Source organism: Heterocephalus glaber, unplaced genomic scaffold (genome assembly GCF_053883595.1).
Source record: "Heterocephalus glaber isolate CG9 unplaced genomic scaffold, H.glaber_assembly_v1.0 deba00001429, whole genome shotgun sequence".
NCBI lineage: Eukaryota > Metazoa > Chordata > Mammalia > Rodentia > Bathyergidae > Heterocephalus > Heterocephalus glaber.
Genome location: NW_028258294.1, coordinates 30,333,552 through 30,357,408, shown reverse-complemented (window position 1 = coordinate 30,357,408; position 23,857 = coordinate 30,333,552). Strand labels below are relative to the sequence as shown.

Below are 23,857 nucleotides of genomic sequence, written 5' to 3'. Positions count from 1 at the left end.
AAAAAAAAAAAAAAGAAACAAAGTCTGTGTACATAGGGAAGGGTGGAGGGGGTGAAAGGCGAACAGGTAATGGGGAAAAAATAAGAACCAAGATACATCATGTACAGGTACAAGCACCCAATGATAAATGTAAACATATTGTATACCTAAAATGTACCAATAAAAGAACATAAGAATAAACAAAACAAAACAAAATCAAGGGATATGACTCTTAAACTTGTATTGAAATGGAAGTAGCCACCGTAAGCTTTCCAGCTTTGGGGAAGAGGCAGTAGGAGTAGCAAAACATCTCAATGATGCTTTACAAAGAAGGTCTGAGGCCTCTCCCCTTTTAATCCGAGATTTTTCTTACTCTAATGAAATCCAGATGCTTCCAATAAAAAGAATGGCTGGTATTCAAGCCGTTTGCTAATTCTGCCTAGAGGTACAGGGAAAGGGAAAAAATTTTGTGCCTCACATCATTAATTTTAAATATCCTATTTTGTTTTATTTTCAGAATGAAATGGTATGGAACAGTGTAATGAGCAATAGAAATATGGAACCAAGAAGCAATTATATCTTCAAAAGAGCAAAATGAGAGCAAATAAAAGGCCTTGCACAAGCTAGCATACAAACAGGAAGATCAGAACCTCATTTATAGAGTCCAAATACATGCCTTTTGGTTATGTCTGTAAATTATCTTCCACAAAAATCATGTTATACTACTAGAGAATCATTTCTGGGCTACAATAAAAATTGGATTTCTCAAGAGGCCTTAAAACATATCAAATTTAATTTCTCCAATATTGAATACTTAGCCATCATGCTAGGTGCTGAGACAGCAAGATAAATAAAGAATAATGTCTACCTTCAAAGTGCTTACAGTCTAGTTAAGATAACAGAGCTATACACAAGTATCTCTAATGTGATGTGTTCTGGGTAACATAGATGATGGCATATTTATTCTTCTTGAAAAGCTAAGGAGGAAAAGAAGCCATGTAGCCCAAGAAAAGCTGGGACCAGCTGGAGGATCTGGAGGCCAGATCTTCAATTATTCTGTGAGAAAAGTACCCAAGAGCTCCTTTGGAGTAGATGGGATCCAAAATCCAGCTTCTGTCTGAATTCTGGGGCTACACCAAAGGTCCTCACAAGTGAACTGGTGCTAATTTAAATCCTCTTGTACAAAAATTGGAACTAGATCTATGCAGTGTTGTAAGTACATCATCCAAAACTGGCCTTATAACATGGAGAGAAATACCAAAGCCTTATATGAAGACTGGGTTCAGAGCTGTGCATCTCTGAGGATCAGGTTCAGGCAGTCCTGAAACCATCCCAGCAAGGAGAAGAAAGCAGGGGAGGTTTTATTATGCATGATGAGTTGTCATACAAGAATTATAAAGCACATGGCAATATCCATAATAATGAAAGCTGGTTGACAGGCCCAACAAATAGGACAAATTACATTTCAGAAAATAGAAATTATGAAGTACTTGCTAACATTACATCATTATTGTTTAGAATACTGACAGGTAAATGAAGAAAATTTTGTTTGGTTTGTTTTTGTGGTACTGGGAATTAAACCCAAGACTTTCAAACTGAGCTACATGTCCAGCTTATTTCTTTTTAATTTTGAGTCCGGGTCTTGCTAAGTCACCCAGGGTGGGCTTCAACTGTGATTCTCCTTCCTCAGCCTTCCAGAGTGTTGGGATTACAGGCATGTACGAACATGCCTGGCTGGAAATCACATTCTTAAATTGACGATAGGTTATTAAATTGGAAAAGGCATATATAAAAATGAACCAAGAGGGCAAGGGATTTAGCTCAGTGGTTTCGTTGCCTATTGTGCAAGCGCAATGTCCCAAGTTCGATCCTCGGTACCAAAAAAAAAACCAAGGGCCAGGGATTTAGCTCAGTAGCACCATGCCTGCCTCAAAAACACAAGGTCCTGAGTTCGATCCCTCGTACAAAAAAAAAAAAAAAAACCAAAAAGAATTGAAAGCAAAAAATTGAGCTGGGCATTGTGGCTCATGTCTATAATCCCAGCTACTCAGGAAGCAAAGGCAGGAGGAACCCAAGTACAAGTCCAGCATGGACAACTTAGTGAGATCTTGATTCAAAAATTTAAAAATAAAATTAAAATGCCTGGAGGTGTAGCTCAGCTCTAGAGCACTTACCTAGCATGCATAAGACCCTGGGTTCAATCCCTAGCACTAAAAAACAATTAAGTAAAAAACTTAGTAGATGTGATTAAATAGTAGCCCACACAAAGTAAAAGAGAATCTGAATATTGGACAATTGAACTAAATAAATATGGTGGAGGCTGGTTAAATACTCACCTATTACAATTCCTCTCTTTGGCATATGAGAAAATTATATTTCCTGGGTGCCTTGCCAGGAATGGGGCCATATGACTGGACTACGAATGAGAATAATGTGTATAACTTGTACGCCTGAGCAACCATCTCAGGTGGGCATGTCCTTCCTTGGAGAACATCACACCACGTGTAGATGGCAGGAAGTTCTATCTTTCAGTCATAGTTTGGAGAAGATTTGACAAGTGATCCCCAACCCATGGCAAACTCTAACAAGGGTTAACGATAAACTTTCATTTTCATTTTTTAGCTCATTTGTTGTGCAACATAGCATGGCTTATCTGGGATATATAGTAAATCACCCTGAATGCAATGAAACAAGATAAATACATAGAAAAATGAAACAGAGGATTAATCAAGAAATTTCAAAATACATATAATTGGTGTTTAAGATGGAGAAAATAAAGTGAAGGGAAGGAAATATAACAAGAAAATAGACTGAAAGTTTTCAAGAATTCAAAGAAGGCACAAATCCTTACACTAAAAAAAATTATGCAATGTATTGACTTATTTGCAGTAGTAAATTTCACTAAATGATTACCAAAAATAAATAAACAGAAAAAGAAAAATACACAAATAAATTGACCAAAGCTTAGATATACACTGCAATGTTCTGTAAACTCTTCATTCATTCTTTAATTTATTCATACCGGCAATATTTTTAAGATACCTTGATATGTCACATTCCTTCTTAGGAACTGGCAGTTTATTTACCACTGAATGGGAAATCAGATAAGTTGTTGGCAGAGCAGAGTACAGAGAAAGGAGGGATTGGATTGAAGGTGGCCTTACATGAAATGCCATAATACATTCAAAAAGATGTTAATAATGCCGGACATGATAGTAGATGCCTCTAATCCCAGCATTCTGAGATGTTGAGGCAAGGAGGATCACAAGTCAAGCCCAGCTGGGCAAGTGAGCAACCTAGCAAGAACATGTCTCCAAAAAATCAATGAAGCAATAAAGGGCTGCGAATGCAGCTCAATGAAAAGACCCTAGGTTCAATCTCTAGTACAAAAAGATTTGCTAAGAAGTAAATAAAGGTAGAATGAAAGAAACATGAACAGGAAACTAGGTAGAATACCAGAACAGTAGTTAGATACCATATTTTGAACTAACATATTTGAAAAATGGCTTGAAACGTTAGAAGCAATGCACTCACTGGAAGGTTGTAAGAATGGGAAAAGGTTTTCCTAAAAACAGATCCCTGCTCCACTCACCTACCTGCAATATCAGCTCAGCTTTAAGGACCCATAGATTCTGACTTGACAGAAGCTTTTGTGCCCTTCTCCCCAACAGACACACAAGAAAGGACGTGTTCTAGCCAGGTAGTACCGGGCTGTAATCTATTTGTTTACTTATGACACATTGCCTTCCTTTGGAGCTTTCTTTTCATCTTGTCACTACCAGGCTTTTATTGTGATGAGTGGGAACATTGGTAAAATGCAAAAGTGAAGAAGAAAAATCGGGCAGAAAAGGGCAGAATCTGGGGCAATGGAGGCAAGAATGTACAAAGGCAGATATAAGGGAGAGCAATAGGGTGGCAGGGCTGTGCAGGGTGAGAAACAGCCAAGTGTCTGAGGCAGAAACGTTTTGAGGAAAGAAGGAAGAACAGAGAAACATCTGTTGTCATGATGAATGGAACTGCAGAAAGAAAATAAGAGAACTTTTAGAAAGTCTTTCTCTAGCTCCTCGTGCAGTTGAGCAACTTGTCAGAGTCCTGACTTGAGATATCACAATGAAGACCGTGTTATGTGGCAATGCATATGTAGTCAGATTTCTTTTTCATTTTAAGGTAACACTGATGAAAGTGGGTCATAAAAGGGGCTGGTTTTATTTGGGTTCCACATTCATGCACTGTTTCCTAATAGTAGAAATCGCAAGGAAATCCCAGTACCCTTAGTTGTAAGAGGAACCTGCTGCTGTGGAGAAACAGAGAGGGAGAAATCAGTGGAAGCTTGGGAGCAGTAACCATCTAAAGAAGGAGGAGCAAGGACAGTAGGGGCTAATGGAGACATATTTCATCCCCTTTGTCATTTTGACCAAATCCATTCTCGTCTAAATGATCACAAGGCCTTGGCAAAATTAGATGAGACCTGACTGATATACATTATGGTCAAGAAAAAATTTGTTAAAGGTGAAACTGTTACCCACAGTGCTGGGGCTGTACTAAGACAGTCACTATCCTTGAAGCATTCTTACAGTGTGGGAGGAAGTGGAGGAACAGTCCTCAGAGAAGCGAAGAGACCTCAGAAATCCTGGGGGTGGGGAGGAGGTTGGAGCTTCCCAAAGATGCAGCCATCCAGCAATGGCAGGCAGGTGGGTCATCAGGGAAAAACCGTGTGGAACAGGGTCTTTATTCTTCCTACATGGGAGGATTGAGGCAAATGCCAAGCACTCCCCCTGGCAGAAAGAGAACTTGTGTATACGCAGCAGTGGTCCTTTCTCTGGAGATCCTGGCCATTCTGTGGCTGGAAAGGTCTGACAACTCACTCTGAAGTATGATCTCCCTTGAAATGTTCCCAAGTCTCCTTCCAGCCACAGACCTAAGCTGGCCCTCATGGTCTCTTGTGACCACTCAAAGGATTCAAATGGGGATTGTAAACAGCCCAGAATGTGAATGGTGACAGTATATTTTGAGAACTGACTTAGTTATATTCAGAGTCAGAGTATCTAGGCAACAAGCAGAGCTTCGATTCTCAGTTCTTCAGAAAGGGCAGGAGTTCTCTAAGGGCAGAAGAGTTGTGGAAATCCCTGTACCCAAGGTCATGTGCCTTTTTATCCTCATTCATTCCTAGAGCACACAGCAATTTCCTCTAGGTTCAGTAGCCTGTACACACTATCACCAGATTATGATAGATAACTCAATTGCAACAGCTTTGGCCTGGCCCAAGACCCCAGTCTGATTCCAGAAAGTATAGGGATTGGTCATTGAGATATCTTTTCTACAGAGTTTCTCTCATACCACATGTGATCTTCTAGCTCTTGGGTAGTTGAGACACAGCCTCATTTTTTCTAAAATAATGGATGCTGGTTGTGACTCAAAAAATCCTCGCACAGAAAGGTCTCAAGATTTTCTGGCTTGTGTCAGGCTTGTCACTTTATTACTGTTGTGTGTCCACAGACCCTGGTCTGCCTATTCCACCACCTTCAGACAAACAGTTCCTATTTGGATGATTCACTTGCCACAGTTTAATACAAATCTTCTTGTTTCACCCATAAGCAGAAAACCCTTCAACACAATAGGTTTGACCATGTATTTTTCTCACATCAATGTGAGACTTCCATCTTCGAAGACCACATATAGGAGCTGCTCCCATTGACTTTATCTTCCTAGAAGACACCCTTTCCAATTGCGCTGGCTGTCACTTTCTGAGGTCAATTTGATGGGTGTTCAAAAGTCTTATAGTTCCTTTCTAGATATTCCTCTAAAAGTGCTAAAATTCACAGGCAGGATAGCAGAATAATTAAGCATGTGTGTCATGGCTTGTGTCTTGGTGTTTCCTCAAACCTCATGTAGGCATAGGTGGGGCTTTTTCAGAGGTGGGTGAATCTAGAGTGTGTGATTGATTCAAACAATGCTAGGATTAAGGGTGCTAGGATTAAGGGTGGGTGATTACTAAATAAGACCACTGATTGGTTTGGCACTACCCTAATTCTGGTAGCCTGGATATAGTATAAGGGACCAAAAGAGGCTTGTCTTGTCCTTTGCTTGCTTGCTTTGCTACTTTCTGGCTGTCTTGAACTGTTTCTCCTCTGTGATGTCTGTCTGCTGTGTCACCCTGCCACGGAGCCAGCTGATTAATGAATGAAACCTCTTCAAACTGTGAGCTAAATAAACCTTACCTCCCTTAACTTGTGAGTGTTGGGTATTTTGTCTCAAGCTGCTTTCATTGACTCTATCTTCCTAGAAGGCACCCCTTCCAAATGTGCTGGCTGTCACTTTCAGAGGTCAATTAGTTGCATGTTCAAAGTCATATATTTCCCCCCTAGACATTTCTCTAAAAGGGCTAAAATTCACAGGCAGGATAGAACAGTGATTAAGCATGTAGGTTTCTGATTTGGCTTTTGCTTTCTAACTATGTTACTATAGCCAAGTCTTACTATTACTGTTAAGCTTTAGTTCTCCCATCTGTAATGTGGAAATAATAAAAGTATATAATTCACAGAATTCTTTTGGACACTGAATGAGAACATGCATGTGGAAACTTGCCTAGCACGATCTACATGCTATTTGTTGTTGGTATTATTTCTTATTGTAGGCTAAATCCTCAAAAAGTTCACAGGGTAGTCACTAGACTCCAGTAGAAGAAAAGACAATGTAAATTACTAATTTCAATTCAAAATAGTAAATGCTACATTAAAATACAGTTATGTTCATTATTTGTGGATTCTGTCTTTGTGAATTTGTGTACTCACTAAAATTTGTCACCCCTAAATCAACATTTGTATCCCTGTTGTGGTTGTTTATGACCATCTGCTAAGCAGTGAAAAATTTGAGTTTTTAACACACACGTTCATAGCTGGGGTCAGACAAGGCAACACTTCACCTTACTGTTTCAGCTCTCAAAATGTAAACAAGTACCCTTTTCATGGTGTGTTCAGTGCCATGCTTTTCACATTTTTGTGCTTTTGGTTGTTCTTTTCACTGTTTAAAATGCCCCATGACAGCTCAAAAAAGCCTTCTTCTGCTCTTAAAAAAGCACAAGAAGGCTGTGATCTGTCTTACAGGGAAAATACCAATGTGTGTTAGATAAGGTTTTTTTTCAGCCAGAAGTCACAATGCTGTTGACAAGAATTCAAATTTATTAAATTGGGCCAGGGATTCGGCTCAGCGGGTCCACTGCCTGCCTTGCAAGCACAAGGTCTCCAGTTTGATCCCCAGTACCAAAGAAAAATGAATGAATCAAAAATATGTAGTAAATAATATGTCTTTAAACAGAAACACACATGAAACAGACATGTAGTTTTTTTTGTTTAAGAGTAGGAAAAATTTATTGGGAAAAAGAAAGCTTCTGCCTAAGAGAGACAGAAGGGGGACCGGAAAGTGGGTTGCCCCAACATGTAGTTTTATGCAATGAAAATGTTGTGACTGGAGATTTGCAGGAAATTAATCCAATATTTTCTCTAAGAGCAGTGGTTCTGCATTTGCTACTGCAGTATTTTGGTGGCTATAGATATAACTACTACAAGCAGCACGAATTAACCTTGTTTATGGCTGGGGATTTAGCTCAGTGTTTCCACTGCCTGCCTCCCAAGCACAAGGTCCTGAGCTCGAACCCTGGTACCAAAATAAAAAAGAATTAACCTCATTTTCCTCTTGAGAAAGCAGCCAGAGAAAGATGGGCTTGATCCCATGCTGTCTTGGTTACTTTCTTTGCTGTTGAGACAAAATACCCAACACTCAAAGTTAAAGAAGGAAAGGTTTTTCAGCTCAGTTTGTGGAGGTTTCAGTCTGTAGTTGACTGGCTCCAAGGTTGAATAGCAGGGTTGGATAGCAGAAGGGCATTTCTGAGGAGAAACAGTCCATAGTAAAGCAGTCAGGAAGCAGTGAAGCAGCAAGCAGCAGCAGCAAGCCTTCCTTCCCTTTCTCCCTTTATATTCCATCTAGGGTATAAGCCTATTGCTTGGTGCCACCCATATCCAGGGTGGGGCTTCCATTATCCACACCCAGGACTATGCTAAACTCATTTAGCTACCACACACCCTTAATCCCAGCAGCATAGATCCAGCCACACCCTAGATCCAGCCATTTCCAAAAAGCCTCACCTATAAGCACCTGAGGCTTTGGCAGGGCATCTAGATACAAGCCATAACACATGTACCATGGGGAATCAGCAGAGGTTCTTAGGTAGGAGTATGGTGGAATCCAACATGACCAGGAAGCAAAAGGATTTAGTAAAACTAAACATTTTCTTTCAGTTATCTGCTAGAATAAGGAATCCAAAGAAGCTATGGGTTCCGTCTGTGGAAACACTGAAGAGCGTAGAAATTTCTGTTTTTCAAGGCTCTGTTTTGTTTCTTCCTTACTTAATACCTTCAAGGACCTTTCAGTGTGCTCAGAATTAAATGCAAATGCCCTCAGCCTTTCTGACTCAGCCTCTGTCTGTCTCTTCAGTTCATCTCTAGCCTGTCCTCTTTCAGACCCTGCAGATCCAGCCACAAAGAACTTCCTCAGTTCTTAAAGTTGAACAAACTCACTCTTTTGTCCTCAGGTCTCTTTTACACTTTGTTTGGAATATGGTTTTCTTTATTCCTAACCCTCTACATGTATGCCTTTCTAACTATTCATCCTCAAGGTCTCAGGTTAAAGTCACTCTCTCCAGGAAATCATAACCATGTACTTTCCTATATGGAACTTTCTATACTGAATAATTTTTGCTTGGCTAACTTTCTACTCTTGCCACCCTAGGCTGTCAGACTGGATAGCCTGGATCACCCTCTTTCGTCTCTCACAGTTCCAGGGCTCGGAGGCCCAACAACAAGTTGCCAACAGATCCCGTGTCTTTGGGGCCTCTTCTTTGTAGATGGATGTCTTCTCATTATTTACTCACATGGCAGAAAGCAGAGTACAAGACTGTGCGCCTGTGCCTATTTTTTTTTTTTTTGATACCAGGGATCGAACTCGGGACCTTGTGCTCGAGAGGCAGGCAGCGGAACCACTGAGCTAAATCCCTGGCCCTGTGTCTATTTTTTATAAAGGCACTAATCCCACTCATGAATGTTTCACTTCATGACCCAATTTCCTCCTAAAGACCCCTCCTCCTAATACCATCTTATTGGAGGTTAGTTTTCAACATGTCAGTTTGGGGATAAACAAACGTTCAGCCCACATCACTCACCAGCTCTGGGAGGGCAAGGACCATGTACATCTGATTTACTGTATATGCCCAATGCCCAGTGCCTGGCACTTACTAGGGGCTTGTGAGCCCTGAAAAGTTGAAAGAACAAGTCCACTCCATGGGACTTGGTCATTCAGCTCACCTTGCCTGTGAATTGGTGCTTTTCATAACATTAAAGGTAGGGTGTTCCATCTCCACTATGGGGACCACACTATTCCCTGTGAGGCAGATTTTCTTCTGGCTTATACTCTTCTAATGATTATCAAGTTACTAAGGGTGCTGACTTCCCTCCAGCCAGTAGGACCCTCTGTGAACTGTGAAAGAGTTGATTCTTCTCAAATGCACTGAGTGCACTTAAATGTCTATAATTACAGTTGCGTTTTTCTAGAAGGACACTAATTATCTTTAATTCATGGATTATGTTCACTGCCTGGGAGCAAGAAACTAAAAAGTAGGTTGCATTGTGGGGAGGTGTTCTGCTTTTTTGTCTCACAGTGGGTCTCTTTGGCTTTCTTTCTGCTTACCCTTCAGTGTTCCCCACCCATTCTGCTCCATTGTGGAAGGTCATTCACCCTGATCTCTAGGGGACAAAAGGAGTATGGAAAACATTATACTATTTCACTGAGTTTCAGAGAGTGTCAGTGTCTTGATTCAGTGTTTCATCTTATAGGTTCACGAACTTAATTTGTCAATGCCTCCATACCTGATGAAAGCAACTCTTTATTTTATGTAAGGTATATGAATTTCCAGAATTTGGAACATTGGTGGTTGTGTTCCAGGGTGTGCCTATTTTCGTATCCCAGGAAGTAAAAAATATTAGGTACTCTTAAATTATGTTTTATTCTCCCTGTACCTTGATAAAGCAGAGATTATTGGATTGGATTATTGTTGCCACTTTTCAAAGAGATTACTTTAGAGAGGATTTGCCCAAATGTCATGATTCATTCGGTCTTGATGTCCTCATTCATAAATTCAGGAAGCTGAACTAAGAGTTAAGTTTGATTATGATTCTAATAATCAGAAATGGAAATGATGTATCACATAAGAATTTTTATTGACAGTGGCAGTAATTTAAGTCAGTAAAACCTTAACCTGGTAATAGATGGTGCTCACATTCGAACCAAGTCCATTAAAGGCTCCATTTTAATTCCAACAATTCTCCCTGTCAGGCTGTCTTTAGATAGGGTTCCCCAGAACCAGAGCTCAAGAAGGAGAGCTCTTTAGGGAAACTGAGCAGGGAGGGAAGAAGAGGCTGAGCAAGGGTGTGGTCTTGTGTAGACTCAAACATTGGCCTGATCTATGAAGAAGGAGCCACAGGAGCATAAATCGAAAAAAGACAAACCTATTGCATTCCAAGATCAGTCAGGCGTGGGCTGTGGGCTGCTTCTTGCAGGGGAGGGGAGTGGTAACTTCTTGGATGAAGTGGCTCCTATCTGCTAAGAGCAATTTTCCTGAGAAGAGGCAGCTGTGAGCCAGAGCAGCTGGGGGTTGTTGTGCTGAGCCAGGGAAGGGGTCTGAGTGGGTGACCACGAGATCTACTAAGGTCCCAAGCCCTGTGTACTATTCCTCTTGCCTCCGGGCTTTTTTGTGGATGCTCTTCTGTTTGGAATTTGTTTCCCCTTTTTTTCTCAGACAAATCTTACTTCATCTGAGATGACACTTCCTCAAGGAAGCCTTTGCCAACCCTTCAAGACTAGCCTAGACTCGCCTATATTTTCCCAAAGGACACCACCTTACATACTAAAGCTAGACACCTGCTTACTTGTGCCCACCTTAAATTTGTGTCTAGGAGCTCAGGGAGCCTGTCTTGTGTCTCTGTCTAGCCAGCTCTTAGAACCATTCCCACCACTTAATAAATGTTTTTTTGTCTACAGGAATTCATATTGCACTTCTAAAGGACTTAGACTTGAAAAAAGCCAAGTTAAAATCACCAATTGAACTAAGCCAATAGGAACAAGAGAGAGTGATACATACACGAAGCTCCCGTGATCGTGAGCTGTGGGAATTTCAAGGAAAAGTTGTGCTGATGCTGAGCGAGTTTATGAACACAGTGAACCTTGTAACGAAGACGTCCCTTCTTTTTTTGAGTATTAGGAAGCTCAGAGCCTAAGCTCCTCAGTAGGTAAATAACATGAATTCTGTTCTATTTTATTTTATTTTAATTGCTTGAGACAGAGCCTTGCTGTCCAGGCTGGCCTTGAATTCACCATGTACCAAAGCCTGGACTTAAACTCTCAAGTTTCCTGTTTCACTCTTCCAGAGTGCTGAGACTATTAGGCTTGTGCCACCATACTCAGCTACTTCTTTAATTTTTAAATACAGACTTCAAAGATCCTTTCAAGTAAAATGCCTCGAAGCCATGAGAGAAGTAAAGTCCTTGGGGGTGTGGTTTGAAGAAGGAAGTAAAAATGAGGTAGACTAGAAGAAATACAGATAGAAAGGAAGATGGATGCCGTGGTGCACACCTGTAATCCCAGCACTCAAGAGGCTGAGGCAGGAGGATCCTGTTAGTTGGAGACCAGCCTGGGCTATATAATGAGTTCAAGGCCAGCTTATAATACAAAGCAAGACCTTGTCTCAAAAACAACAACAACAACAACAACAAAGATAGAAAGGAGGAAGAAGTACTTTTAGGATTGTACTTTTGGGATGAACTGCAGCTTTAGGACACAAAAATTATTCAAGCTTTTTTCCCTTTCAGGAAAAATTCCTAAATGTCTTAAAGACAGCAAGCTGGTAAACTGGGCTCAGGGCCTGTGCTTTTCCCCTATAAAGTGGACTCCTTCCTACCACAAGCACCCTTCTGCAGACTCCAGGATGTTCCCTATTAAGTGGACAACATATCTTAGTTTCAAATCCATGTGAAGAGTTTGCATTCTCACATGGTCCATTAAATAGGTAAACCAACAGACACTAGAATAGACACCCTAGATAATCCATTTTAGGGACACTCCCAAGGCCACATAAATCCCCAGCTCCTGCCCGTGAGGTCCTGCTCCCCTTTTGAGGGCTCAAACTATTTCTTTGAGTGTGTATTTTCATAATTCTGCCTAATAAACCCCTTATGCTTCTTACTGATACATCTTGAAAATTCTTTTTCTGTGACAGAAGCCAGTGAACCTGCAACCTGCCCATAGGTAAGATGAGTCATTATTCCCCATCTCCACTTTGGGGAGCAGGCTTGGACCCTGTCTGGTGAAAAAAATGATATGAGGGGAGGGCAGGCAGCAGAGCAACTCTGTGAAGGCATTTGGAGAAACGACCTCACTGAGAAATGAATGCCCCATAAGATGAAAAGCAAGGGTATACATCACTCAAAAAACTGTACCTCCACTTCTAAGGAAAGAATTAGTGTTTGGTTGTGCACAGAATAGTTAAATCATGTAAAGTGGAATTATGACCTTGTTGTCTTTATTTGGAAATTAAATGTGGTTTAGGGAGATATATTTGAGTGCCAAGCTGACAAGGGGTGGACTTGTGATAGTTAATCTTGGTTGTCAACTTGACTAGATTGACAGATGCCTAGAAATCAGTAAAAACACACTTCTGGGTGTGTTTGTAAGGATTTTTTCAGAGTTGACTGCCATGTGGGTCAAAAAACTGAGTGGAGAGGACCTCTAAATGTGGGCAGCACCATCCACTAGGCTGGGGAGCTGGACAGTATGAAAAATTGGAAGAAGGAGTAAGCTGCATGTGTATGCTCAGCTCTTCTTTTTTTTTTTTTGGTACCAGGGATCAAACTCTGGTCCTTGCGCTTGCGAGGCAAGCGGCAGAACCACTGAGCTAAATCCCTGGCCCTGCTCAGCTCTTCTTGAGTGATGGTTTCTGTTGTTGTTGTTATTGTTGTAGTTTTGTTTTTGTTGCTGCCATCACCTGTGGCTATCAGACTCCATATTCTTTAGCCTTTGACTATAGACTTGCACCGCTGACACTCTAGGGGGGCTTCAAGGCCTTCAGCATTGGACAAGGGCTGCACTGTTGGTCCCTCTTATTCTGAGGCTTCCAATTTCTTTGAATGAACAGCTATTTCAATCCTGGCTGTCCAGCCTGTAGACAGCCATTGTGGGACAGTTCAGCCTCTGACCATGTAAGCTGATCTAATAAATACTCATACATATGTTCTACTGGTTCTGCTCCTTTGGAAAACTCTTGCTTATACAGATGCCATTTTTAGGTTGTTCTGGTTCTACAAAGTGAATCACTCCCATTATCTTGAATCTTGGCTGACATTATATTAGCTACATTACAGTCATTGGAATTTCAGAAAGTGAAGGGATCAGGATGCATCTGGTCAGTGCTCATGGGTTGCAGAGAAGAACCAGCACATGCTTGAGGTGAAATGTTTCCCAAACTAGAACCCAAGAGCAAGCAGTAGCTCCAATCTAGAGGTCAGCAAGAGAATTATAAGTCATTTCCCTCATATTCTCTGAAATATGAGAGAAATTGTGGGTTGTGTAAATAACAGGAGTTTGAATCACTTGAATCTTTTTTGTTGTTGTTAAATTCTTTTATTGGTACATTGTAGGTATACAACACAATTACTTTTCTCATTGGGAATTGTACCTTTATATAATGCATCTTGGTTCTTATTGTTTCCCCATTCCTAGCCCTCCCTTCACGCCCTCCACCCTTCCCTATTTACAAAGACTTTATTTCCATTTTTTCCATTTCTCATCATTTTTCCTTTCCCTTCTTTCCTTTCCTCTGCCCCTCCCACTACCCCTACCGCTTTGGACCTTTTCTTCCTATTTTGCATTATCGGTTATTCATTCTAATCATTAGTACATTTTAGGTACACAATATAATGACATTCATCATTGGAAATTTGCACCTTTACATAGTCTCTCTTGGTTCTTATCTTTCACCCTTGCCCAGCCCTCACTTCAACCCCTCCATTCTTCCCTATTTACAAAGATTTTGTTCCTATTTTCTCACATTAATCCCATTCCCTTCTATCCTTTCCCCTAGCCCTCCCACTTCCTTCCCCTTTGCCCCTTTTCTTCCTATTTCACCTATATACCTTTTAGTCCTTATTTACACTTTCAGTTTCTCATACCAGAGAAACAATTCGGTATTCACACATGTGTGTCCTATTTATTTCACTTAAGAGTATCGTCTCAATGTGCATCCCTTTAGCTATAAATGTCTCTAATTTCTCATTTTTTATGGCTGAGTAGTACTCCATTTTATTAAAAAAAAAAACCACATTTTCTTTATCCAGTCTCCAGTTGATGGGCATTTGGGCTGTTTCCAAGTTTTAGCTATCACAAACTGTGCTGCTATGAACATGGGCGCACATATATCACTGTGGTATGATGCTTTTAATTCTTTGGGGAAGATCCCCAGCAGTGGAATAGCAGGGTCAAATGGGACTTCCAGTCCTAGTTCTTTGAGGTATCTCCATACTGATTTCCACAGTGCTTGCACCAGTCTACACTCCCACCAGCAGTGAAGCAGGATTCCTCTTTCCCCACAGCCCCTCCAGCATTTGTTATTGGTTGATTTCATGATAGCAGCCATTCTTTCTGGAGTGAGGTGGAGTCTCAGCATTGTTTTCATTTGCATCTCTCGAATGACCAGTGAATCACTCGAATCTTAAAGGGTAGGATTAACTCAGGTGGTCCTTGTATTAGAATTCTATTTTGACAAATATGGTTCGCTAATTGATAAATCTTAGACACTTGAACCTCGTGGATACATAATTCAGCCTTTCATTTCACAGTAGAGACAGAGGTACAGAAATGTGAAGTTGCTTACTTCTGATCTCAGTCTTTATTTCTTCACCAATAAGATAGAAGATTTTAACTTTTAATTTTGTAAATCTTAACACAATTATAAATTCTACTAGAACAAAGGTTACCTTAAAAAACTAAGATTTCCATAGAATTTAGGAAACTTTAGAGGGTGGTAAGAAACTGACCATTGAGTGGTAAGGGACAGTAGCTCACAGCTTGTCTTCCTTCTATAAAAGTCTCCCTGCTCCTGTAGCACATGGAACCCATGTCCTGTCCCTGCTCTTTGGGACAGAACAGTACAGTACAGTCACTTGCATACAAACAGACTAACTACTGACTGCAGCTCTTTAACTTCCTTTCTGTTTAAATGCCCAGAGCTTTTCTCTAAAAAGAAAGAGAAGAACCTACCAGTAAAGAAATTATGTCCTGGTTTTCAACACCGAAGTCAGAATAAAAGCAATATTAGCACGAAGAAATCCAACCCCAGCTCTTCCCCTGAATCCATCAGACGCTATTGAAGTAAAAACTGAAGTTTTGAACTTAGTGGTTTGGTCAGCAACCATAGGCACAGAGAGAGAGAGACACACACACACACACACACACACACACACACATATATAGTAAAAAAACAGGGCTTGAAAAAAGCGCAAAAACTTCTTTTTCCCTCTTGAATGAACAGGAAATAGAAGGTGATGGAGAGTTAACTGCATAATCTAATATTAGACATTTCTCATGCTAATCTGGCCAAGAGCTTCTGCATGGTTTATTAAAATTTGCATTTTGTGTATAGACCCAAAATGGAGAATTTTTTTTTTATTAAATTCTTTTATTGGTACATTGTAGGTATACAACACAATTACATTTCTCATTGGGAATTGTACCTTTACATAATGCATCTTGGTTCTTATTTTTTCCCCATTCCTAGCCCTCCCTTCACGCCCTCCACCCTTCCCTATTTACAAAGATTTTGTTCCTATTTTTCCATTTCCTCATATTAATCCCATTCCCTTCTATCCTTTCCCCTAGCCCTCCCACTTCCTTCCCCTTTGCCCTTTTTCTTCCTATTTCACATTACCTATTATACATTTAGTATGGTGAGTTTTTTTTTTAAGTGTTCTTACTGCTATTTACTGCTACCTTTAGCTATCAATCAGTTCTGAGAGTTCATGCAGAAGTTCATCTTCATCTTTCTCACCATCTGGGTCTATCTCAGCTTCTAAGTTGTCTCCTAAAATCTCCCATATTATTTTCTCAAAATCATCCTCTGGGGGGAGTGCAGGTTCTTGTGTCCAGGCAGAGCTGGCTTGGCAAGTTTCTGTAGCCATTTGGGATGAGGAAGGGCCAGATACTTCTAAGGATGACAGGTCTGGAGAAGACCGGCTTGGAGGCAGCACAAAACTGTCTCTAGGTTTTTCTGTCTCAGGCACAGTGCCTGATTTGGTGTCCTCAGAGAGGAGCGGAGCAACAGCCACAGCTGCTTTTTTGGCTGGGCTTGCCTGCAGGGCACTGGTGGAGCTCAGCAGCTTCACAGATGTAGTATCAGCATCCATCTCCACGGCCTTGCGCTTTTGGGCCAATTGGGGAGATGAAACAACTTTAACCCCAGATGGCTTCATATTTACTGTGGGTTTAGCTTTCCTCTTTTTTGCCGAAGACTGTGCTGCACAATTCACATTCACATTCAATATTGAGTTTCCAGTCTCTGAGGTTTCTACCTTCATCTTCTGGCATGACTTGGTTGGAAACTGACTGGTAAGGAGTCGTGTGACACCTGCCACAGTGGTGAGTGCAGGTTTCTCCACCACATGGGTTTTGCGAGAGGCTGCATCTCCCTGAAGGGGTTTTAAGGCTGATTTTTTTCCTTCTGGGAGACTTCCCTCTCCCGCTGTTTCTGCATATGATTTTCTCTCACGGTCTCACATCTCTGGACTGGAAGTGTGGTATCAACTCCTATGGTCTCATCTGAACTCTCATTAGCCTTTGTTCAAGTAACTCTGCTCTGAGAAGCAATTGCACCTCCTTCCTGAAGCTTCTCTTCTTTCATACCTGGTCTTTTGAGGACCTGGAGCAGCACCCATTTTCCTGGGGTGGCCTCGGGTTGGGGCTGGGAGCTGGTGCTCCTCTCAGTGTTCTGCTTCATTCTCAGTGCCTTTTCCAGCTTGATTTCCTCCAGTGTCTTAATGTGCACCTCCTGCAGAGATTTTCTCATACCTGCAGACCCCTCTGATTTGTCCTTTGCTAACAGTGACAGGTGCCAAAATGACTGTTTTTTTAATGTCACTATCAGTCTTTATTTTATTTTTTATTTTGGGGGGACCGGGGATTGATCTCGGGACCTTGGGCTTGCAAGGCAGGTGGTGCACCCACTGAGCTAAATCTCCAGCCCTACCAGTCTTTATTTTGATGCAAGTAAGGTCCTTTTCACTTTTTTGTCTCTCTGTTTTCTGCTGCTGATTTTTTTTTTTCAGCCAGGATTTCCGTGAAGGTTTTGATTTGGATGGTGGAGGAGCGTCTGATTTTTGATGTAGAATCATCAGCTTTTGAAGGACAGGGTCTCTTGAGTTTAGTTTGCAACTCTCCACGTTTTTGACTGGCTCTTTCAAGAAGAATTTCTTCTAATGTCTTCACATGGATCTCACTGACTTTATTCCCTCTCACTGTTGCTTTATCATTGCTTGGCCTAGTTGGTATGCCTAATCGCTCCTTCAGAGACTTGGAAATCTGCGCTTTCTTTGGTGCTTTGTTAATATTTGTTTCTGGAGCTTCGATTTTCTTTCCTAGCCGCTCTGCCAGGCTCCGTTTTAACGGGGGATCACAGTCACCATCAGCTGAAAGTTTTCGTTTCCCCAGTCTGTCAGAAAGACTCAGTCTAACCAAAGGTTCTTCTTTGCTTGACAAAACTACCGTCTTCACCACAGTCTGGACACACTCTTTTTCAGGACCTGGAGTGAGCTGAGGTTGGAGTAGAAGACTGGAAACTCCTGAAGAAACTTCCTGTTGTGAATCGACCTTTGGTTTCTGTGGAGAAGCCACCTGTAATGCAGTCTGGACTTCAGGAGTTGACAGTAAAGAAGATGTTTTGATTTCTTTACGCTCCTTAGAAGACTGGTCGTCATCATCATCTTCTTCATCATAATCATCTTCATCTTCATCATCGTCATCATCATCATCATCATCATCATCATCATCATCATCATCATCATCATCTGCAGCATTGATTGTAACCTGTGGATGTTTGGGGCAAGGAAAATGTTGGTAACTTCCTCCTTTCACACCCGGAACACTCCGCAGCGGAGGGGAGGGGCCAGACTGGACAGAGAGTTTGCTCAGTTGAGCTGCTAGCTGGTCGACTATTCCTTCTTCCGGTGACTGGAGCGCAGAGGGCACCATAGTTTTGCTTGGAGGCAGGAACAGGCCACCGACATAGGGACCTCTGTCGTGGTGGAAAGCACAGTTTAGTTTTTGACATCCCCCTGGCTGATTTTCCCAGTAACGCGAAATTTCACTGCTTTTTTTATCAATCCTCATGTGCCGATACCTCCACAGGGGCTGAAAACAGCGTCCTTCTTGCCATAATGGGCAAACAGTTTCATTTCCCAGCGTGGCTTCACAGTGACGGAATGGACACATGTCACCTTTGGTACAGGTGGAGTAGAAAAAAAAATAGCAGTCTTCTCCTCGATTAGACATGCTGAATAAATTCTCAGATCAAAGGTGAGATGGCTTCCCGAAATAAGCCACTGCTTCCTCGAGGGGAGGACCAGCTCCAAGTCCTCCTAAAATGGGCTTGATCTCCTGATCTTTCAAATGACAAGCACAGAAATCGTTTTTAAAGCGTAATTATTAGCGGTTGCTCTCAACAGGAACATCTGGGTCTTTGCTGAGTTCCGATCTATTCCACTCTTAATACTAGTTAGTCAATTTTCTAGGAATTATTTGAGCAGGAAATATCCCCCAATCAATCTGCTTCTCCAGCGTTGAAGAACTGTTGGTTTCCAGGGACACTCAGTCTCCAGGTTTCCCAAGCATCATAAATGGGGGAGGGGAGGACGCCGTTCTGGAAGGAGTCATGGGGTGGGGGTGGGGCAGATGGGAAAAGTGAGGGGAGCCAGAAGCCAGCTCACCCTGCGAGGCCTGGAGTCAACAACACAATATCTTAATCTACAACCATAACCACGGCAATCTCCACTTAAACTGAAATTACTACCATAATGAGAAAAAAAAACACAACCAAAACAAACAACAAAAATATTCGACCAGCCTTTCAAATGAACCTTCTATGACAATGCATAGTGACACCTCTCTGACCAAACATACACTTCAGTTGAGCACAATACCACCCAGTATCTAAAACTCTGACAAAAGTTACACCTAGCATTACTGCAGACCTTCAACAATAACCACCTCTGTGGAACATAACTCCAGAACCCACATTATAACTTTTTCTCTATCATAATGGGTAGATGCTGGAATCCATTTAACTATGGCTACTGAACTTATGACTACAACAGAAACAAACACTCCCACTGACTCTGAAAACACTTTCTACTGAACTGCTATAATTATACCCACCTCATTCATTTGAAATTACAACAAATGGCATCAGGCCCACCTTATCCACTGAAACTAAAAGCACAATAATTTGTAGTAGGCATATTCTGGCTAGAGATAGCAGAACCACTTCTGGAGAAACTACAAGCAAAACAACTCCAACTCCGTCTTCTGCTGAGCCCTTAACCACAGCACCAGCTGTCACCAAACTGAACCTCAACCCCCAATTCTTCTGAGACAACAACCAAGGCAGCTATTCCCACTCACATTACATCTACAGCTACCACTCTCTGGAAAGGCACAAAACGAGGACCAAAGCTTCAGATGCATGTATAATCACTTGTTATTTGTTCAGAAGGTGCTATCAAAAGAAACAATAGCATTCAGAACTAGTATCATTTCAAATAAGTCTACAAATGCCATGATTCTGGCCCCTTCAAACGAATGTGGACCAGCACTTTAGCTGAGTTCTCCTGCTGCTACCACAGCCACAACCACTGCCGCCTGTCTGAGCCTATCGAGAATTTTTTTTTGTAATAAATTCTTTTATTGGTACATTGTAGGTATACAACACAATTACATTTCTCATTGGGAATTGTACCTTTACATAATGCATCTTGGTTCTTATTTTTTCCCCATTCCTAGCCCTCCCTTCACACCCTCCACCCTTCCCTATTTACAAAGACTTTATTTCCAAAATGGAGAATTTTTAATGTATCTATCTATAAAAATAATTATACATGTTTTTTGTTAGAGGAAAATGTACTGAGTTCCCTTTCCTCTTTCCCTAGCAGCCTAGTAGAGTGTACAAAAGAAATTAGTGTTGAGAGGCTCCTTGTTTTGGAAAGTTTATCTTTAATTCCTTCTTGCGCAAATGGACAGAGGCTTTCAGCAAGGGCCACGCGCGCCCTCTGCTGGTGATTGGAAGGCCGAGAATCGCATTTGCACTCTTGAGCAGACTGTGGCCAGAAAGCGGGAAAAAAGGGAGAAGAGAGGACCAGAAAGTAAAAAATCACTATTTCTATTGGTAAATATGAAGCAGAAAGCTCCAGTGATGCCATTCACAATGGTGTTTGTCTTTGCTATAACAGTCCTTAAACACATTATCAACGGTGATGATGATGGTGATGATGATGATGCTGACGGTGATACTGATGAGGGTGAAAACGATGAGCTGAGCTGTACTATATGGACGGAAGGTGCCTCCATAAGAAAGGCCTGGTTTGTCTTGTTTGGGTAGCCTCTGTCAGAAACCGCAAAAGGTTCCTGAATGGCTGATCCAAGAATCAAAAGATCTAGTGCTTTTCCTGGCTCCTCAAAGGGACTAAGGCCATGAGGCCAGAATCTGTGAAATTTACAATGTAACATCCTCAACATTCAAGCTCAATGTCTGGCATATAACGGGAATCCAATAAATAAATTCTGTTTAAATGAATGTGTAACCATGAAGCTGACTCTGGATCGAAGGGTGCGTATGGTGCTGACTCAGACATCAAGCATGTGCAAGACAGATTTTGAAGGTCAAACTTAGCTCATTAAGAAAATTTAGTGAACAAACATAGTAAATATGTGACTTGTGGCTGTCCAAGAAGGGGTTAATAATATTGAAATTCTGTAATATATTCTATTGCATAACAGGATACAAAATGCCTTCACATGTATTTCATTTGATCTCAACCCAGTCCTGAGAGACAATTATTACCCTTGTTTTCCAGAGGGGTCCTGAGCCTGAGAAAAGTGGAATGATGCTCTCGTGGCAATTGAATTTTCTGTCCCTCCATCTGGAGCTTTTCCCTCCCTCCAACCCTCTATAAGATTCATTGGTTACCTCTCATTCAGAGTTGGTGGAAGTTAAAATTAGAGGGGGCAGTCACAGCTTTGAAAGCTCAGCCTAGTAAGTCATATCATGGACATCTCCTTTTATTACTCTTGACAGCTAGATGATGGGAATTGCCAAGGCTGGGCTGCATGACACCAAATGGGTTACCAACCTTTTTAATAGCTTTCTTTTCCCCAGGATATTACATGAGGACTGCAGCTCCCTGCATCATCAGCATTTGCTCAGGGTGAGACTGTCCGACATGTCCCCAGAAAGGGGACCTGAAAAAAGTCAAGCTGGGTCAGCGGTCAAGGAGATTTACAAGTTAGGACCAGAGTGACCCCATAGTTCGTGTTTGCTCATAACTTGGTTGGTCTGTTTGATTTCAGGAAAAACAAATGAAAAATCAGAAACCAAATGTTTGCTTAGGTCCTGGCTTCCTTTGAAGGACAAACCTGCGAGGAGTCAGTTGTCAGGAGAAGTCATTTCATACCTTGTGCACATTGTCCTGCAGGTTCCCCTCTTCTTTCTGGTTACTAAACACACCCTTATTCAGCCAGCAAGACCCAGAGCAAAAGCCACTCATCTTGGCACCCTTCTTCCTGGCACCCATTGCTTAATCATCTCAGAGCCCTTCTCTCTGTTTTAACTGTTTGCAGGTCAGATTCTCCCAATGACTCAGAATTCTTTAGGAACAGGGGCTCTGTCTTTTGTATCTGTGTGAAAGAACACATTGACTTTCACAGCGATGTCCCAGGAGCCCAGTGGGTAGGCTAGCAGTTTTGAAACTTTTTTTGATCAAAACCCACAGCAATAAATACATGTTATATCACAATCCAGTAACAAATAGGCATATGTAATAGATAAATATTTTTGTAAAACTGAAACAAAAGTTCACAAAGTAATACTACAAGAAGTGCTATTATCTAGGATTTGTTTTCCATTTTGTTCTGCATTATTTTTTAAAGTGTTTATCGTGATGCACCAAAATGCTTTTAGAATACACCAGTGAATGGCAACTTGCAGTTTGAAAAATATTGGTGTAGTGGACACTTTATCTATCACTCTCATACCCACAGCTCTCATTTGTTTTCTAAATTTCTGTTTGTATCCATTGAATGGCTTCCAACTGGGGGAAGAAAGAGTTTTGAATGGAGGATGCAGCAGGAAAGAAAGTATGTCAGTTAGCTTTCCATTGCTGTGATAAAACACCTGAACATAATAATTTAAAGGAGGAAAGGTTTACTTTGGCTTATGGTTTCAGTTAGCTCGCTCTGTGGCTTTTAGGATTGTGATGAGGCAGAAACATGGCAGATGGGCATGGAGGAAAGCTGCTCACTTCATGGCAGCCTGGAGAAAGGGGACAGAGAGGGAGGTGAAGAGGGAGAGAAAGAAAGGAAGGAATAAGAGGAAGAAGGAAAAGGAAGAGAAGGAAGAGGAGGATGAGGACAGGCAGGGATAAGATAGTCTCAAGGGCACACTCTGGTCCCACCCCCTAAGTCTCCATCATCTCCAATGATTCCATCAAACTGTGAATCCCTCGATCCACTGATGAAGCTAGAGGCCTCATAGTCCAATCACCTTCTGAAAGTGCCACCTCCAAACACATGAGCATCTGGGGCACATGTTAGATCCAAAACAGAACAGAGAGACAGAGTGTGAGTGGAATATAAAGGAAGCAATATTCTGCCTATGCCCTCTCCAGCCTGCTGGATTTGGTTTGACCTCCTATGAATAGATTAGGGTGCTAGAAACTAAGACTGTTCATGAGAAATTTTATCAAAATTTGAGCACAAACAAGGGTGCTTCAGGGTCTAGATTTGAGATCTTCAATCTACAACTCTTGTTTCAAATCTATCTGTCTGCCTGTTTTTGTAAATAAAGTTTATTGGAGCACATAGACACATCATTTATATATTGCCTATGGCTATCTCTGTTACAATTGCAGAGTTGAGTAGTTGCAATCAAGACTGTATGACCCAGAAAGCCAAACATGTTTACTATGCCAGCCTCTAGTACAGATAGAAAGTGTCTCCTCTACCCTGGCAGGAAACCAGCATAGCTCTGAGGCATTGGGGCAGAACCATGGGCAGGGGAAGTGTCTTTCTTAAAGTACAGTAGATCATTTTGCCCCCTCCCCAGGATTATCACATGAGGGACCACAGCCTGCTCAGGAGTGGCTAATCAAGTGGATTCTGGGTGGGGAGTGCTGCGTGGCTGCACCACCTTTGGGAGTTCCTAGGAGCACTTTGTGTCTCTGTGACTGTGAAGATGAGGGCTCTTCAGCCAGCTCATACTGGGGTTTCATTTGCATTTTCAGACCCTGGTGTAGGAAAGATACAAGGAGGGTGCTAAACCCATGTTATTTAATATTGAATATTTCTTAAATCATAAAGGAATTGGCAGCATGTGGTACAGAAACTGACTTTCCTCACAGCTCCTCTTGAAAGCAATACCAGTCAGGAGGCTGGATGTCTGCAGCCCAGAGAAGCAACTTTCCCTCCTACTTGGAGACTGAGGCATCTTTTCTGTGCTGTTTGGCAACATATGAAAGATGAT

General features: G+C 41.6%; 1 protein-coding gene across 1 annotated transcript; it reads right to left on the bottom strand.

Moving 5' to 3' along the window:
* Positions 1-15,699: 15,699 nt before the first annotated feature.
* Positions 15,700-18,930, bottom strand: LOC101726446 (zinc finger CCCH domain-containing protein 11A). The gene is given in 4 exon segments (XM_021237721.2): positions 15,700-16,784; positions 16,787-17,153; positions 17,155-17,390; positions 17,392-18,930. Coding segments are annotated over 4 exon segments (2,547 nt in total). The 5' UTR covers positions 18,619-18,930; the 3' UTR covers positions 15,700-16,067.
* Between the last annotated feature and the right edge of the window lie 4,927 nt (positions 18,931-23,857).